The 16,741-nt window shown below is 43.4% G+C and overlaps 2 protein-coding genes across 2 annotated transcripts in view; one reads left to right on the top strand and one right to left on the bottom strand.

Moving 5' to 3' along the window:
- plcd3b (phospholipase C, delta 3b) overlaps window positions 1–10,451 on the bottom strand; it is a 170,289-nt gene extending 159,838 nt beyond the window's left edge. The window contains exon 1 of the mRNA XM_034194305.1: window positions 10,241–10,451. Coding sequence (XP_034050196.1) covers window positions 10,241–10,328 — 88 coding nt within the window. The 5' untranslated portion in view covers window positions 10,329–10,451. The remainder of the gene's footprint in view (window positions 1–10,240) is intronic.
- A 4,888-nt stretch (window positions 10,452–15,339) lies between these two features.
- Window positions 15,340–16,741, top strand: part of acbd4 (acyl-CoA binding domain containing 4) — a 131,947-nt gene continuing 130,545 nt past the window's right edge. The window contains exon 1 of the mRNA XM_034193158.1: window positions 15,340–15,516. Within this exon, the coding sequence (XP_034049049.1) occupies window positions 15,487–15,516 (30 nt within the window). The 5' untranslated portion in view covers window positions 15,340–15,486. The remainder of the gene's footprint in view (window positions 15,517–16,741) is intronic.

Genomic DNA, 16,741 nt, shown 5'->3' with positions numbered 1-16,741 from the left:
GCCCACCTGTGGAAGTGCCGTCGGGTGTGGCGCTCCGCCCGTTCTGCCTTGTTGAAGGCCCGGACGAGGGCGAAGACCCATGCAGACCGCCGGCGATTCCCGGCCCCTGCTTACCAGCCCGGGCAGGAGGTGTGGCTGTCCACGAAGGACATCCCCCTCCAAGTGGACTCCCCCAAGTTGAAGGACAGGTACATTGGACCTTTCAAGATCCTCAAAATCCTCAGTCCTGCCGCAGTGAAGCTCCGACTCCCAGCTTCACTGCGGATCCACCCGGTTTTTCATGTGTCCAGACTCAAGCCTCACCACACCTCACCCCTCTGTGCTCCCGGTCCGGCGCCGCCTCCTGCCCGGATCATTGACGGGGAGCCGGCTTGGACAGTGCGCCGGCTCCTGGACGTCCGTCGAATGGGCCGGGGGTTCCAGTACTTGGTGGACTGGGAAGGGTATGGACCCGAAAAATGCTCCTGGGTGAAGAGGAGCTTCATCCTGGACCCGGCCCTCCTGGCCAATTTCTACCGCAGACACCCGGACAAGCCTGGTCGGGCGCCAGGAGGCGCCCGTTGAGGGGGGGGTCCTGTTGTGTGGGCTGCCAGAAGAGGATGTACTGCTGGCCCACCACCAAAGGGCGCCCTGCCTGACGTGCGGGCTTCAGGCACGAGAGGGCGCTGCCGCCACGGACACAGCCGGGTGTGACAGCTGTCACTCATTAATTCCTGACAGCTGTCACACATTCTTCATCATCGCACTCCATAAAGACCAGACGTCATCTCCACCTCATCGCCGAGATATCATACTTCATTGGAGGTAATACGCTCAGCCTTTTTGTGAGATTTATAAATCTGTTATTGTGAGTGTTTGCAGGAGAACCGGTCGTTTTTGCGGAGGCTGTGCAAGACGGCGCTCCTTTTCATCTGAGACCACTGCAACATATTGAGTGAGAGGTGGAGGTGGCATTCCCACCGCTGTTGTTACTGGGTGTACACACACCCACACTTGACTGTCTTTGTTCTTCGCCAGCAGTACCAGATCCGACAGTCGGGGACGGTGATCACCTGGGAATTCGGGACTTGGCGGCTCCAGTATTCACCAGGTTCTGTGGGGGCGGAAATCGTGTGGTTCCGGCTCTTCTCAGGACAGACGTCTTCTATCCTCGAGCCTGCCCACACGTCACCTTTGTAATTTGACTGTAATTATATTCTGAGATTGTCTGTATGTTCGTTGTGCACGTTTCACAACATTAAATTGTTACCTTTTGGCTCATCTATTGACCGTTCATTTGTGCCCCCTGTTGTGGGTCCGTGTCACTACACTTTCACAACAGTAACTCTTCCATAAAATCAGCATAAACCTGGTGCAACTCTGCTATAAAATCAGCATTAAACCTGGTGTAACTGTGCCATAAAATCACATAAACCTGGTGTAACTTGCCATAAAATCAGCATAAACCTGGTGCAACTCTGCTATAAAATCAAGCATTAAACTGGTAACTCTGCTAAAAATCAGCATAAACCTGGTGTAACTGTGCCATAAAATCAGCAAAAACCTGGTGCAACTCTGCCATAAATCAGCATTAACTTGGTGTAACTCTGCTATAAAATCAGCATTAACCTGATGTAACTGCTATAAAATCAGAATTAAACTGGTGTAACTGTGCCATAAAATCAGCATCAACCTGGTGTAACTGTGCCATAAAATCAGCATAAACCTGGTGTAACTGTGCCATAAAATCAGCATAAACCTGGTGTAACTCTGCTATAAAATCAGCATTAAACTGGTGTAACTGTGCCATAAAATCAGCATAAACCTGGTGTAACTGTGCCATAAAATCAGCATAAACCTGGTGTAACTCTACAATAAAATCAGCACAAACCTGGTGTAACTCTGCTATAAAATCAGCATTAAACTGGTGTAACTGTGCCATAAAATCAGCAAAAACCTGGTATAACTCTACCATAAAATCAGCATAAACCTGGTTTAACTCTGCCATAAAGTCAGCATAAACCTGGTGCAACTCTGCCATAAAATCAGCATAAACCTGGTGTAACTCTGCTATAAAATCAGCATAAACCTGGTGTAACTCTGCCATAAAATCAGCATAAACCTGGTATAACTCTGTGGTAAAATCAGGATTAACCTGGTGCAATGCTGCCATAAAATCAGCATTAACCTGATGCAACACTGCCATAACATCAGCATAAACCTGGTGCAATTCTGCCGTAAAATCAGCATAAACCTGGTGTAACTCTGCTATAAAATCAGCATTAAACTGATGCAACACTGCCATAACATCAGCATAAACCTGGTGCAATTCTGCCATAAAATCAGCATAAACCTGGTATAACTCTTCCGTAAAATCAGGATTAACCTGGTGCAACGCTGCCATAAAATCAGCATTAACCTGATGCAACACTGCCATAAAATCAGCATAAACCTGGTGCAACACCTTCATAAAATCAACATTAAACTGGTGTGACGCTATCATAAAACCAGCATTAACCTGGTGCAACACTGCTGTAAAAACCACTGCAAACCTGGTGTAACTCTGTTGTAAATCCACTGTAAACCTGGTGTAACTTTGTCATAAATCCACCATAAACCTGGTGTAAATCTGTCCTTAAATCAATGTAAACCTGATGTAACTCTGCTGTAAAATCAGCATAAACCTGGTGTAATTCTGTCCTAAAACCAGTGTAAACCTGGTGTGATTCTGTCCTAAAACCAGTGCAAACCTGGTGTAACTCTGCTGTAAAATTAGCGTAAACCTAGTGTAACTCTGTCTTAAAACCACCATAAACCTAGTGCAACTCAGTTGCAAAATCAGCGCGAACACGGTGTAACTCTGCCATAAAACTGACGGAAACATGGTGTAACTGTTGTAAAACCTGTATTAACACGGTGAACATGGTGTTGAAAGGTTTGTGCATGGTGTGAAGTCTTAGTCCGCTATGAGACCAAACTAATAATTCATATATTAAATATATAGATAACTCTCATTTGTTTAATCCATTACCGCTGTAATTGAGGGTGAAAAGAGCTTTTTTACATCTGGTTTTACGGCAGATTTACAACATGTTTAGTGTGGTATAATTCTGCTGTAAAACCAGTGTAAACCCCTTTGTACATAACATGGAGTCTACAAGAACTGCAGGCACAAAACATGTTGATATTATTTGACCAAACTGATTATTTTTACATTAAATATGCAAAAACATTGAAATGTAAAATTGCCCTATGACTGCTGGCATAGTCTCCAGCTTCACCCGCCAGGCCCTTGATTGCAAGTATAGAGAATGAATGAATGAATGAATGAATGAATGAATGAATGAATATTCCATTCAAGGGATCCTGTAAAACTCACTAATCCAGCCAAAGAATGTACAGACACACAACAGGCCATCAAGTTTGGAAAATAACTGAATACATCAACAGAAGTTATCTGTGACACCACTTTATAAAAAGTCCATACTTTTCTTCAAATAGTAGTTATGGAATTGTTTTAGGTGGTCAACTGCAATTCATAGCAAAATGAGGTTGTCTTTTTGTTGTTGTGTACCAGGAATTAAACCTTTAATTTGAAGATTTTAGTTTTATATTTGGTGAATTTCTTGCTTTTTGTTTTTACCTGAGGCCATCAAATATGGCCTCGGCTTTGAGAGGTATTTAAGAGGTATTTTAAGAGGTTAAAAATTCACATTGTTATATTCTCTTCCTTTTTTTTTTTTTTTTTTTTTTTGAGGGGTGGGAGTGACAGCCAATCAGAGTAGAGTGGCAACATGACATCAGTGGCTGGTCTCACGAGCTGCAAAATCTGTTTAGTTTGTGTGTAAACCTCGTTGTCATATATTATGTAAAAGCTAGCAAGAAATAAAAACTTCTAAAAGTGAAAATGCTGTTTTTGTAACCTGATAACACCTCTGAAGTGATTTACAAGACATTTCACGGATTATATATATATATATATATATATATATATATATATATATATATATATATATATATATATATATATATCCATCCATCCATCCATCCATCCATCCATCCATCCATTTTCTTCCACTTCATCCAGGGTTGGGTCACAGGGGCAGCAGCTCCCGATGGGACGTGCCCGGAACACCTCTCCAGCGAGGCGTCCAGGGGGCATCTGGAAAAGATGCCCAAGCCACCTCAACTGGCTCCTTTCGACGTGGAGGAGCGGCGACTCGACTCCGAGCTCCTCCCGAGTGACTGAGCTCCTTACCCTATCTCTAAGGGAGTGCCCAGCCACCCTGCGGAGGAAACTCATCTCGGCCGCTTGTACTCCCGATCTTGTTCTTTCGGTCATGAGCCACATCTCATGACCATAGGTGAGGGTCGGAACAAAGATCGATCAGTAAATCGAGAGCTTTGCCCCCCTGCTCAGCTCTCTCTTCACCACGACGGTCCGATACAGTGACCGCATCACTGCAGATGCTGCACCGATCCGTCTGTCGATCTCACAATCCATCCGTCCCTTGCTCATGAACAAGGCCCCGAGATACTTAAACACCTCCACTTGAGGCAAGGACACTCCACCGACCTGAAGAGGGCAAAGCACCTTTTTCCGGTTGAGAACCATGGCCTCGAATTTGGAGGTGCTGATTTTCATCCCGGACACTTCACACTCGGCTGCAAACTGCTCCAGTGCATGCTGAAGGTCCTGATTTGACGAAGCCAACAGAACCACATGTTCCGCAAACAGCACAGATTGGATTCTGTGGTTCCCAAACCGGACCCCCTCTACACCCTGGCTGCACCTAGAAATGCTGTCCATAAAGTTAATGAACAGAACCGTGACAAAGGGCAGCCCTGGCAGAGGCCAACGTGACTTACTACCGGCAATGCGAACCAAGCTCCTGCTGTGGCCATACAGGGACCGGATAGCCCTTAACAAAGGACCCCGGACCCCGTACTCCTGAAGCATCCCCCACAGGGCGCCTCGAGGGACACAGTTGAACGCCTTCTCCAGATCCACAAAACACATGTGGACTGGTTGGGCAAACTCCCATGAACCCTCGAGCACCTGATGGAGGGTGTAGAGCTGGTCGTGTGCCGGGACCAGGATGAAAACCACACTGCTCCTCCTGAATCCGAAGTTCGATATATATATATATATATATATATATATATATATATATATATATATATATATATATATATATATATATATATATATATATATACGAGGTCTATTAGATAATAAACCGACACTTTTATTTTTTTTTAACTATATGGATTTGAATGATGTGCGATTCCACCAATCATGCTTGAACCCTCGTGCGCATGCGTGAGTTTTTTCACGCGTGTCGGTGACGTCATTTCCCTGTGGGCAGGCCTTGAGTGAGATGTGGTCCCGCCCTCTCGGCTGAATTCCTTTGTTTCACACGCTGCTCGAGACGGCGCGCGTTGCTTTATCAAAATTTTTTCTGGACCTGTGAGGAATATCCAAGTGGACACAATTCAAGAAATTAAGATGGTTTTCGGTGAAAAGTTTAACAGTTGATGAGAGATTATGTGGTGTTTCTGTCGGTGTAAGGACTTCCCACAGAGTGGGACGTCGTGCAGCGCTTCCAGGCGCCGTCGTCAGCCTGTTTCGACCTGAAAACATCCTAATTTAAGGCTTAATTCATTGCTTTCATTACAAAATGTCCGTTAACAATGGAATGTCCGAATAAACTCCTCATGCTGACTTCTTCTGAAAGTTCTCTGTTCTCTGACGACTTACTGGGTCAACAGAGCCTGAAATGTGGAAGTTTTCGACTTGAAACGGCGAGACGCTGCCGCCTCGAAGCGCAGATCGCCGTCATATATATATATATATATATATATATATACGAGGGCTGTCAATAAAGTAACGGTCCTTTTTATTTTTTTCAAAAACTATATGGATTTCATTCATATGTTTTTATGTCAGACATGCTTGAACCCTCATGCGCATGCGTGAGTTTTTCCACGCCTGTCGGTGACGTCATTCGCCTGTGAGCACTCCTTGTGGGAGGAGTCGTCCAGCCCTCGTCGGAATTCCTTTGTCTGAGAAGTTGCTGAGAGACTGGCGCGTTGTTTGATCAAAATTTTTTCTAAACCTGTGAGACACATCGAAGTGGACATGGTTCGAAAAATTAAGCTGGTTTTCAGTGAAAATTTTAACGGCTGATGAGAGATTTTGAGGTGATACTGTCGCTTTAAGGACTTTTCACGGTGCGAGACGTCGCGCAGCGCTCTCAGGCGGCGTCATCAGCCTGTTCAAGCTGAAAACCTCCACATTTCAGGCTCTATTGATCCAGGACGTCGTGAGAGAACAGAGAAGTTTCAGAAGAAGTCGGTTTCAGCATTTTATCCGGATATTCCACTGTTAAAGGAGATTTTTTTAATGAAAGACGTGCGGACGGGTCCGCGCGTCGGGACGCAGCCGCCGTGACGCTCCGCCACAGGAAAAACACCTCTGTTGAAAGCCTTAAGGACAAGTTGGAACATGTCCTGCCTGTTAAACAATTTCTCATATACTCACTCCACTGAAAGCCATCAAAAGCCGCCTGTTGGGAAAGTGTCAGTACACGGACCCACAACAGGGGGCGCAAATGAACGGACAATGGAGAAAGTCAAATAACAAGGCTTTACTGTTGTGAACGTGCACAACGAATACAACCAATCACGAAATGGACAACAGTCAATTCACAAAAGTGTCGTGTGGGCAGGCTCGAAGATAGGAGACGCCTCTCCAAGGTAAGACCCGAACCACACGGCTTCCTCCGCCACAGGACCCCGGGAATACTGGAGCCGCCAAGTCCCGAACTCCCAGGTGGCCACTGCCTCCGCGTGTCGGACCTGGTACTGCTGGCGAGGAACAAAGAACAGTTAGATGGGGGCGCGTTTGCACCCAAGACTCCGAACAGCAGGGAAGTTACCTCCACCTCTCGTTGGAACAGTAATCCACAAGCTATACACTAATCCAAAAGGATACACTCCGTCTGCTTTGATACGTTACCTCGTAGGTAGAAACGATATCTCGGCAATGAGGTGGAGGTGCCGTCCTGCTGATATACCCCACAGATGATTGCCGTCAGCTGTCTCAGGTGATGGGTGACAGCTGTCACCGTAGCTGCTCACGTGAGGCGGCGGCGCCCTCTGGTGCCTGGAGCCCGCACTCCAGGCAGGGCGCCCTCTGGTGGTGGTGGGCCAGCAGTACCTCCTCTTCAGCGGCCCACACAACACCGCCTGGATTTTACAAATGGTTATCAACACGGAGGTGTTTTTCCTGTGCCGCCGCACCGCGCCGGCTGCGTCCCGACGCGCAGATCCGTCCGCACGTCTTTCATTAAAAAAATCTCCTTTAACAGTGGAATATCCGGATAAAATGCTGAAACCGACTTCTTCTGAAACTTCTCTGTTCTCTCATGACGTCCTGGATCAATAGAGCCTGAAATGTGGAGGTTTTCAGCTTGAACAGGCTGATGACGCTGCCTGAGAGCGCTGCGCGACGTCTCGCACCGTGAAAAGTCCTTAAAGCGACAGAATCACCTCAAAATCTCTCATCAGCCGTTAAAATTTTCACTGAAAACCAGCTTAATTTTTCGAACCGTGTCCACTTCGATGTGTCTCACAGGTTTAGAAAAAATTTTGATCAAACAACGCGCCAGTCTCTCAGCAACTTCTCAGACAAAGGAATTCCGACGAGGGGCTGGATGACTCCTCCCACAAGGAGTGCTCACAGGCGAATGACGTCACCGACAGGCGTGGAAAAACTCACGCATGCGCACGAGGGTTCAAGCATGTCTGACGTAAAAACATATGAACGAAATCCATATAGTTTTTGAAAAAAATAAAAAGGACCGTTACTTTATTGACAGCCCTCGTATATATATATCAGTCAATCAATTTTTTTATATAGCGCCAAATCACAACAAACACTTTATATTGTAAGGCAAGGCCATACAATAATTATGTAAAACCCCAACGGTCAAAACGACCCCCTGTGAGCAAGCACTTGGCTACAGTGGGAAGGAAAAACTCCCTTTTAACAGGAAGAAACCTCCAGCAGAACCAGGCTCAGGGAGGGGCAGTCTTCTGCTGGGACTGGTTGGGGCTGAGGGAGAGAACCAGGAAAAAGACATGCTGTGGAGGGGAGCAGAGATCAATCACTAATGATTAAATGCAGAGTGGTGCATACAGAGCAAAAAGAGAAAGAAACACTCAGTGCATCATGGGAACCCCCCAGCAGTCTACGTCTATAGCAGCATAACTAAGGGATGGTTCAGGGTCACCTGATCCAGCCCTAACTATAAGCTTTAGCAAAAAGGAAAGTTTTAAGCCTAATCTTAAAAGTAGAGAGGGTGTCTGTCTCCCTGATCTGAATTGGGAGCTGGTTCCACAGGAGAGGAGCCTGAAAGCTGAAGGCTCTGCCTCCCATTCTACTCTTACAAACCCTAGGAACTACAAGTAAGCCTGCAGTCTGAGAGAGAAGCGCTCTATTGGTGTGATATGGTACTACGAGGTCCCTAAGATAAGATGGGACCTGATTATTCAAAACCTTATAAGTAAGAAGAAGAATTTTAAATTCTATTCTAGAATTAACAGGAAGCCAATGAAGAGAGGCCAATATGGGTGAGATATGCTCTCTCCTTCTAGTCCCCGTTAGTACTCTAGCTGCAGCATTTTGAATTAACTGAAGGCTTTTCAGGGAACTTTTAGGACAACCTGATAATAATGAATTACAATAGTCCAGCCTAGAGGAAATAAATGCATGAATTAGTTTTTCAGCATCACTCTGAGACAAGACCTTTCTGATTTTAGAGATATTGCGTAAATGCAAAAAAGCAGTCCTACATATTTGTTTAATATGCGCTTTGAATGACATATCCTGATCAAAAATGACTCCAAGATTTCTCACAGTATTACTAGAGGTCAGGGTAATGCCATCCAGAGTAAGGATCTGGTTAGACACCATGTTTCTAAGATTTGTGGGGCCAAGTACAATAACTTCAGTTTTTATCTGAGTTTAAAAGCAGGAAATTAGAGGTCATCCATGTCTTTATGTCTGTAAGACAATCCTGCAGTTTAACTAATTGGTGTGTGTCCTCTGGCTTCATGGATAGATAAAGCTGGGTATCATCTGCGTAACAATGAAAATTTAAGCAATACCGTCTAATAATACTGCCTAAGGGAAGCATGTATAAAGTGAATAAAATTGGTCCTAGCACAGAACCTTGTGGAACTCCATAATTAACTTTAGTCTGTGAAGAAGAGTCCCCATTTACATGAACAAATTGTAATCTATTAGACAAATATGATTCAAACCACCGCAGCGCAGTGCCTTTAATACCTATGGCATATATATATATATATATATATATATATATATATATATATGTATGTATGTACTGGGATACCAATGAAACAACTGCAAATTACAAAGAAATGATAAAGAAGACGATGCTCATACGGTTGAGAGTATTTAAGCATTGCTTTGTATTTTCTTTTTCTAAACACAAGCATCATCATGAAAACCTGCAGCTAAAAGTTTTGTAGACGACTGAAGGTGAAACAGTATTTTAAAAAACAAGCACAACATTTGAAGTACCGTAATATAAGATAAGAAGTACTGCAGTAGGACAGTATTTACAGCCAGGTTCACAAGAATTTTGTCAGTGACACGCTTTTTGACATCATCACATCATCACTGTGGAGCTGAAACCGACCAATCAAGATGTGCTGGTGCAGTAATTTTAATTTGGGGCGGCGGGGGGGCACTGGATTATGTCATCCTGAATTACATTCATTTATATACAGAATCCCTCTTTTTTCAGAAACCATCAGTATTTGGACAAACTAAATCTAAGTATTTTTAATACAAATCATTGTCAGTTTTCTTAAATCGGAATAACAGATGAATGTGTCCAAGTCTGGGACGAGACAAAGCGTTTGGTGCTGTCCTCTAAATCTGGAGTCCTCACAAACCGAGTGATAGAGCAAGAAGGAAACAAGTCAGACAAGTGAGGGAAGCTACCAAGGACACCCATCAATGATTGACAGGGTTCTGCTTCTGCGCTGTGATTGGACAGCTCCTGTCCACAAAACGAGATATTTCAGCTGCAGATTTCCAGAAGGCACGTGGGAGACTCGAGCTCAGATCTGATTTTTTTTGTTTGTTTGTTTTTGATTAATGTGTTGAGCACAGAGAAGCGGCACATCACCAACAGAAGACATCGATCAGAGGAGCGGAGCTCACCCAGGTTCCGCAGAGGGTCGATGGCCTTGGACTCGGACGTCCCGGCTCCGTTGTCCTCCGGAGCTGCTTTCCTCCTGCTGCCCAGCATGTCGGAGTCCGCGCGGAGGAACCGGGAGCTGCTCACGGTCTGCTCCGCTTCATGCTTTTATCCCGGCGAAGGAGCGGCTGACGTCACAGAAGCAACCGCAGCAACACAAACGGAGCGTCAAGAGCCACGATGTGCGCCTACTTCCTGAAGGGACTTTCAAAATTAAAGCGCTGCTCGGTGAACCCTGCCTTGATTCAATTAGGCAAAAAGCAGCACATCAAAGTCCGTGTGTGCCAAGAGACGACAATCCACGACCCACTGAGGCAGCTGGAGCCTGGAAACAGAAGAATAAGAACTGATGTAATAGGATTAATAAATGGAATAGTTTTAACTGTGCCGAATGCTTGGTCTCCAAAGTAAAGGTCAAACAATGCCGTCGTCCGCTGGATTCTATGACATGTGACATATGTTACCCTGTAACATGATAACTAAGCATGAAACATGGTGCAACTATTACTTTTTGAAACCCTATTAGCTCAACCAATAATTTGGATCACTTTGTACCAAAATTGGAGCAACTTTAACTTTCACCATTCTTGCTATTTTTACCCCATAACTCCATAAGATTTAGTTGTAGATAGTCCAACTATACCTTTTTGGAATCTTTATGATCAGACAAATAATGTGGTATAGTTTTTCAATCTCATTGGAGCATTTTTAATTTTTTAACCCCTGTGTAATTTCTCAATTGACCCCTACCTGGCTGTCTATTGAATATTCAAGTGGCTAGTCTTTTTTTTTTTTTCAAAAGAGTAAAGTCTAAGGAGTATTTGTGCCAAATTGGTGATTGTATCACCATTTGAAAGATTCCTCTGTCATATCTGTTATCTGCTGCACTATCCTACCAGCTGCTCAAGGAAGCCCTACCATTATTTAATGCTTCGATCTTAAATATGATCAATCTATCTTTATTAGTTGGCTATGTACCACAGGCTTTTAGGTGGCAGTAATTAAACCATTACTGAAAAAGCCATCACTTGACCCAGCTATCTTAGCTAATTATAGGCCAATCTCCAACCTTCCTTTTCTCTCAAAAATTCTTGAAAGAGTAGTTGTAAAACAGCTAACTGATCATCTGCAGAGAATGGTCTATTTGAAGAGTTTCAGTCAGGTTTCAGAATTCATCATAGTACAGAAACAGCATTAGTGAAGGTTACAAATGATCTTCTTATGGCCTCAGACAGTGGACTCATCTCTGTGCTTGTTCTGTTAGACCTCAGTGCTGCTTTTGATACTGTTGACCATAAAATTTTATTACAGAGATTAGAGCATGCCATAGGTATTAAAGGCACTGCGCTGCGGTGGTTTGAATCATATTTATCTAATAGATTACAATTTGTTCATGTAAATGGGGAGTCTTCTTCTGTGAAGAAGACTCCTTCACACACACTTTTATGGAGTTCCACAAGGTTCTGTGCTAGGACCAATTTTATTCACTTTATACATGCTTCCCTTAGGCAGTATTATTAGACGGTATTGCTTAAATTTTCATTGTTACACAGATGATACCCAGCTTTATCTATCCATGAAGCCAGAGGACACACACCAATTAGCTAAACTGCAGGATTGTCTTACAGACATAAAGACATGGATGACCTCTAATTTCCTGCTTTTAAACTCAGATAAAACTGAAGTTATTGTACTTGGCCCCACAAATCTTAGAAACATGGTGTCTAACCAGATCCTTACTCTGGATGGCATTACCCTGACCTCTAGTAATACTGTGAGAAATCTTGGAGTCATTTTTGATCAGGATATGTCTTTCAAACGCATATTAAACAAATATGTAGAACTGCTTTTTTTGCTTTACGCAATATCTCTAAAATTATAAAGGTCTTGTCTCAGAGTGATGCTGAAAAACTACTTCATGCAATTATTTCCTCTAGGCTGGACTATTGTAATTCATTATTATCAGGTTTGTCCTAAAAGTTCCCAGAAAGCCTTCAGTTAATTCAAAATGCTGCAGCTAGAGTACTAATGGGGACTAGAAGGAGAGAGCATAATCTCACCATATTGGCCTCTCTTCATTGGCTTCCTGTTAATTCTAGAATAGAATTTAAAAATTCTTCTTCTACTTCTAAGTTTTGAATAATCAGGTCCATCTTATCTTAGGGCCCTCATAGTACCATATACCCCATTAGAGCGCTTTGCTCTCAGGACTGCAGGCTTACTTGTAGTTCCTAGGGTTTGGTAAGAGTAGAATGGGAGGCAGAGCCTTCAGCTTTCAGGCTCTCTCCTGTGGAACCAGCTCCCAATTCGGATCAGGGAGACAGACACCCTCTCTACTTTTAAGATTAAGCTTAAAACTTTCCTTTATGCTAAAGCTTATAGTTAGGGCTGGATCAGGTGACCCTGAACCATCTCTTAGTTATGCTGCTATAGACGTAGACTGCTGGGGGGTTTCCCATGATGCAATGAGTGTTTCTTTCTCTTTTTGCTCTGTATGCACCACTCTGCATTTAATCATTAGTGATTGATCTCTGCTCCCCTCCACAGCATGTCTTTTTCCTGGTTCTCTCCCTCAGCCCCAACCAGTCCCAGCAGAAGACTGCCCCTCCCTGAGCCTTGCTCTGCTGGAGGTTTCTTCCTGTTAAAAGGAAGTTTTTCCTTCCCACTGTCGCCAAGTGCTTGCTCACAGGGGGTCGTTTTGACTGTTGGGGTTTTTCTGTAATTATTGTATGGCTTTTGCCTTACAATATAAAGCGCCTTGGGGCAACTGTTTGTTGTGATTTGGCGCTATATAAATAAAATTGATTTGATTTGATTTGACTATGTCTCTCACGGCAGCTTGAAAAGTTAACTTGGTTTGGACGCGTGCAGAGGGACAGATACAGGGTCTGTCAGGAGAAGGATGCTGAGTATGGGGCAGCCAAGCAGAAGGAGAAGAGGAGGCCAAAGAGGAGGATTATGGACGAGATGATCGAGGACATCCAGAGAACAGGATGAGATGGAGACCAATGATCTGATGCTATGAGTCTGGTGACAGGAGGAGCTGAAAATAGGAGATCAAAATAAAATTGCCAAAGTCCTGTCTTCCAATTTTTAAATAACTTGTATTTATTTTTGTTCAGTTGATTTCCTGGCATCGGTCCGTCTGCAGCAGACGATGGTGTAGCGTCCAGTTTGTTCAGTTGAATTAAATGTTTCATGATTCACATTATGATTTTACTTTGAAGGAAGCCCAACATGATTCGTGTGCTGTCTGTGCGGTAATTTGAGACCAGATTAAAAGGGATTAGAGTTGAAAGGACACTCCATGTGTCTCATTCCAAATGGCTCGTTGTTTGCGCTCTAGTAATCCTAATTTCAATAAAGCACAGATGCTAAGTGATGAATGCGGTGAAAAACTGAAAATAGATTTTTATCTGTGGGCTGTAATTAGGGCAATGGTGCTGTGCAGTGATTTGTACATGAATTTGAGGTGTTCCTGGATTTAACCGGCCACGACCTTCAGATGAACTGCATCCTGACAGATTGCAAAGGTTTTATTTGAACAAAATAAATAAATAAATACATAATTATTAACCAGATAGATTTCCTTGCAATATCATGATATAATAAGCCTTTCAGTCAGTGTGGTGCATACTTGACCGGGTCAAAGTTCACGACTACCCAAATCACACTGTAAGTGCTGACAGCAATGAACATATTGAAGATTTTGATTGTTGGAAAGTGAATGTTTTGAAAGAATTTAGCAAAAACGTGGCTACAAAGTAGTTGTGTCCCTGTTTTATGACTCACACCACAAAATGGTCCCAAAGTACGAGCTAAAGACAACGAACAGGAACCTGTTAAGAAAGAATGTAAGTCTTTACTGATGTTTGAAGTTGACAATTCCTCATCCATTGCAAATGTCGAGACATCTGCAACAACAACCTGCATGTATGTCGATAGGCATGATATAACTGGTACTCATGGTGCTTCTGTGTGCAAAAATAAATGATGTGCAGCAGAAAACACAAGGGAAGCGCTTCATAAGAGGAAAGCAATGACAGATTGTTGGAAAAGTAAAAAAATGCTGGGAGGGACCTGGGGGCTAAATTTTTGATAAAAGGCCCATAGAAGTCAAATCAATCCTAAAAAAAAGCCAGAGAATGGTCACCGAATTGAGGTTCTTGACTCTACTATAATATTGCCCAGTTGAATCTTCAATTTTTACAGTATTTCAATCAAATCAGTAGTTTTTGATGGAGAAAAACGCTACTAGGTCAAAGGCTTTGCCTTCATTATATTATGAGCGCCATGCCACAAAGCTCGCTCTTATGGTAGACAAAGGCACAATCCGGAAATGGCACAAAAAATCTGCCCATAGGGGGAAAAGCCACAAACCAGACAACACTGTCGTAAAAAACACAAACCGATGGTAGATTTTGCAACAATTATTCATTTTTAAATTATTGTTTGATTTCGCTCATTAATGTTACCGGCATCGAACATGTAATGTGTGAAATGCCAAGTGTTCCAATACTTTTGGAGGGCACAGTATCTTAACCTTATGATGAGTGCAAAATGAGTGTGGTATTATTACTGTTTTGTTTAAGAATGTTTAATTTTCACTGTTGCTGCCCTTTATCAAAGTCATATCATATCATTTGGCCATATTGTACAGCCCTACTGTCAACTAGCTGAAAACTTTAAATATTAATTTACCAAAAAAATGTAAAAGGCGGCGGCGGGGTCTGGAGCTCCCCCAGAAGCTGAAAGGCAAAAACAAAACAAATGTTTAAAAAGGCGGGGAAGCTGAAAGGTTTTAACCATGCTCATGCTCCACCGAAAAAAAGTCTGAAGGCCCTAAATGACATGGTGAGATGCTGAAGAGCTTCGCTCGTTATGTCCACGACATACGCATATTAATAATAATAATAATAATAATAATAATAATAATAATAATAATAAGAAGAAGAAGAAGAAGAAGAAGAAGAAGAAGAAGAAGAAGAAGAAGAATCGTTGTCGTCGTCTTAGTGGGCGTGGTTCTTATCATGTGATCGAGTCACCCGGAAGTTAATTTGCCTCGTCTGTGTTGTGACTTAGCTTGTCCCGTTTTCTCCGTTTCTTCTTCAACTTTTCCGTCACATAAAACTGACATACGTCGTTTTTAGGCAGCGTTTATTGTTATTTTAAATTAAAAGTAATTTGTCTTTTCCAACGGAAATGACAAATGGAAGGACAAACACAAACAGCAGCTGAGGTAAGTTTAAGATAACGGGTTGTTTGCAGTAGAAAACATTAACATAACAACCAGGACACAGAAAATACTGTGCTGTCTGTGGACTGTGTGTAGTCTGTGCTCTCTGTGGACTGTGTACTCTGTGCTTTCTGTGGACTGTGTGTAATCTGTACTGTGTGTAATCTGTGGACTGTGTGTAATCTGTGCTGTCTGTGGACTGTGTGTAATCTGTGGACTGTGTGTAATCTGTGGACTGTGTGTAATCTGTGGACTGTGTGTAATCTGTGCTGTCTGTGGACTGTCTGTAATCTGTGCTGTCTGTGCAGTCTGTGCTGTCTGTGGACTGTGTGTAATCTGTGCTGTCTGTGGACTGTGTGTAATCTGTACTGTGTGTAATCTGTGGACTGTGTGCAATCTGTGCTGTCTGTGGACTGTGTGTAATCTGTGCTGTCTGTGGACTGTGTGTAATCTGTGCTGTCTGTGGACTGTGTGTAATCTGTGCTGTCTGTGGACTGTGTGTAATCTGTGCTGTCTGTGGACTGTGTGTAATCTGTACTGTGTGTAATCTGTGCTGTCTGTGGACTGTGTGTAATCTGTGCTGTCTGTGGACTGTGTGTAATCTGTACTGTGTAAACTGTGCTGTCTGTGGACTGTGTGTGGACTGTGCTCTCTGTGGACTGTGTGTGGACTGTGCTCTCTGTGGACTGTGTACTCTGTGCTGTCTGTGGACTGTGTGTACTCTGTGCTGTCTGTGGACTGTGTGTACTCTGTGCTGTCTGTGGACTGTGTGTAATCTGTGCTGTCTGTGTGTAATCTGTGCTGTCTGTGTGTAATCTGTGCTGTCTGTGGACTGTGTGTAATCTGTGCTGTCTGTGCTGTCTGTGTGTAATCTGTGCTGTCTGTGCTGTCTGTGTGTAATCTGTGCTGTCTGTGGACTGTGTGTAATCTGTGCTGTCTGTGCTGTCTGTGTGTAATCTGTGCTGTCTGTGTGTAATCTGTGCTGTCTGTGTGTAATCTGTGCTGTCTGCGGACTGTGTGTAGTCTGTGCTGTCTGCGTAATCTGTGCTGTCTGTGGACTGTGTGTAATCTGTGCTGTCTGTGGACTGTGTGTAATCTGTGCTGTCTGTGGACTGTGTGTAATCTGTGCTGCCTGTGTACTGTGTGTAATCTGTGGACTGTGTGCAATCTGTGGACTGTGTGCAATCTGTGGACTGTGTGCAATCTGTGCAATCTGTGGACTGTGTGC

The sequence above is a fragment of the Thalassophryne amazonica genome, chromosome 18 (assembly GCF_902500255.1).
Source record: "Thalassophryne amazonica chromosome 18, fThaAma1.1, whole genome shotgun sequence".
Lineage (NCBI taxonomy): Eukaryota > Metazoa > Chordata > Actinopteri > Batrachoidiformes > Batrachoididae > Thalassophryne > Thalassophryne amazonica.
This window is presented reverse-complemented; position numbering and strand designations above follow the sequence as displayed.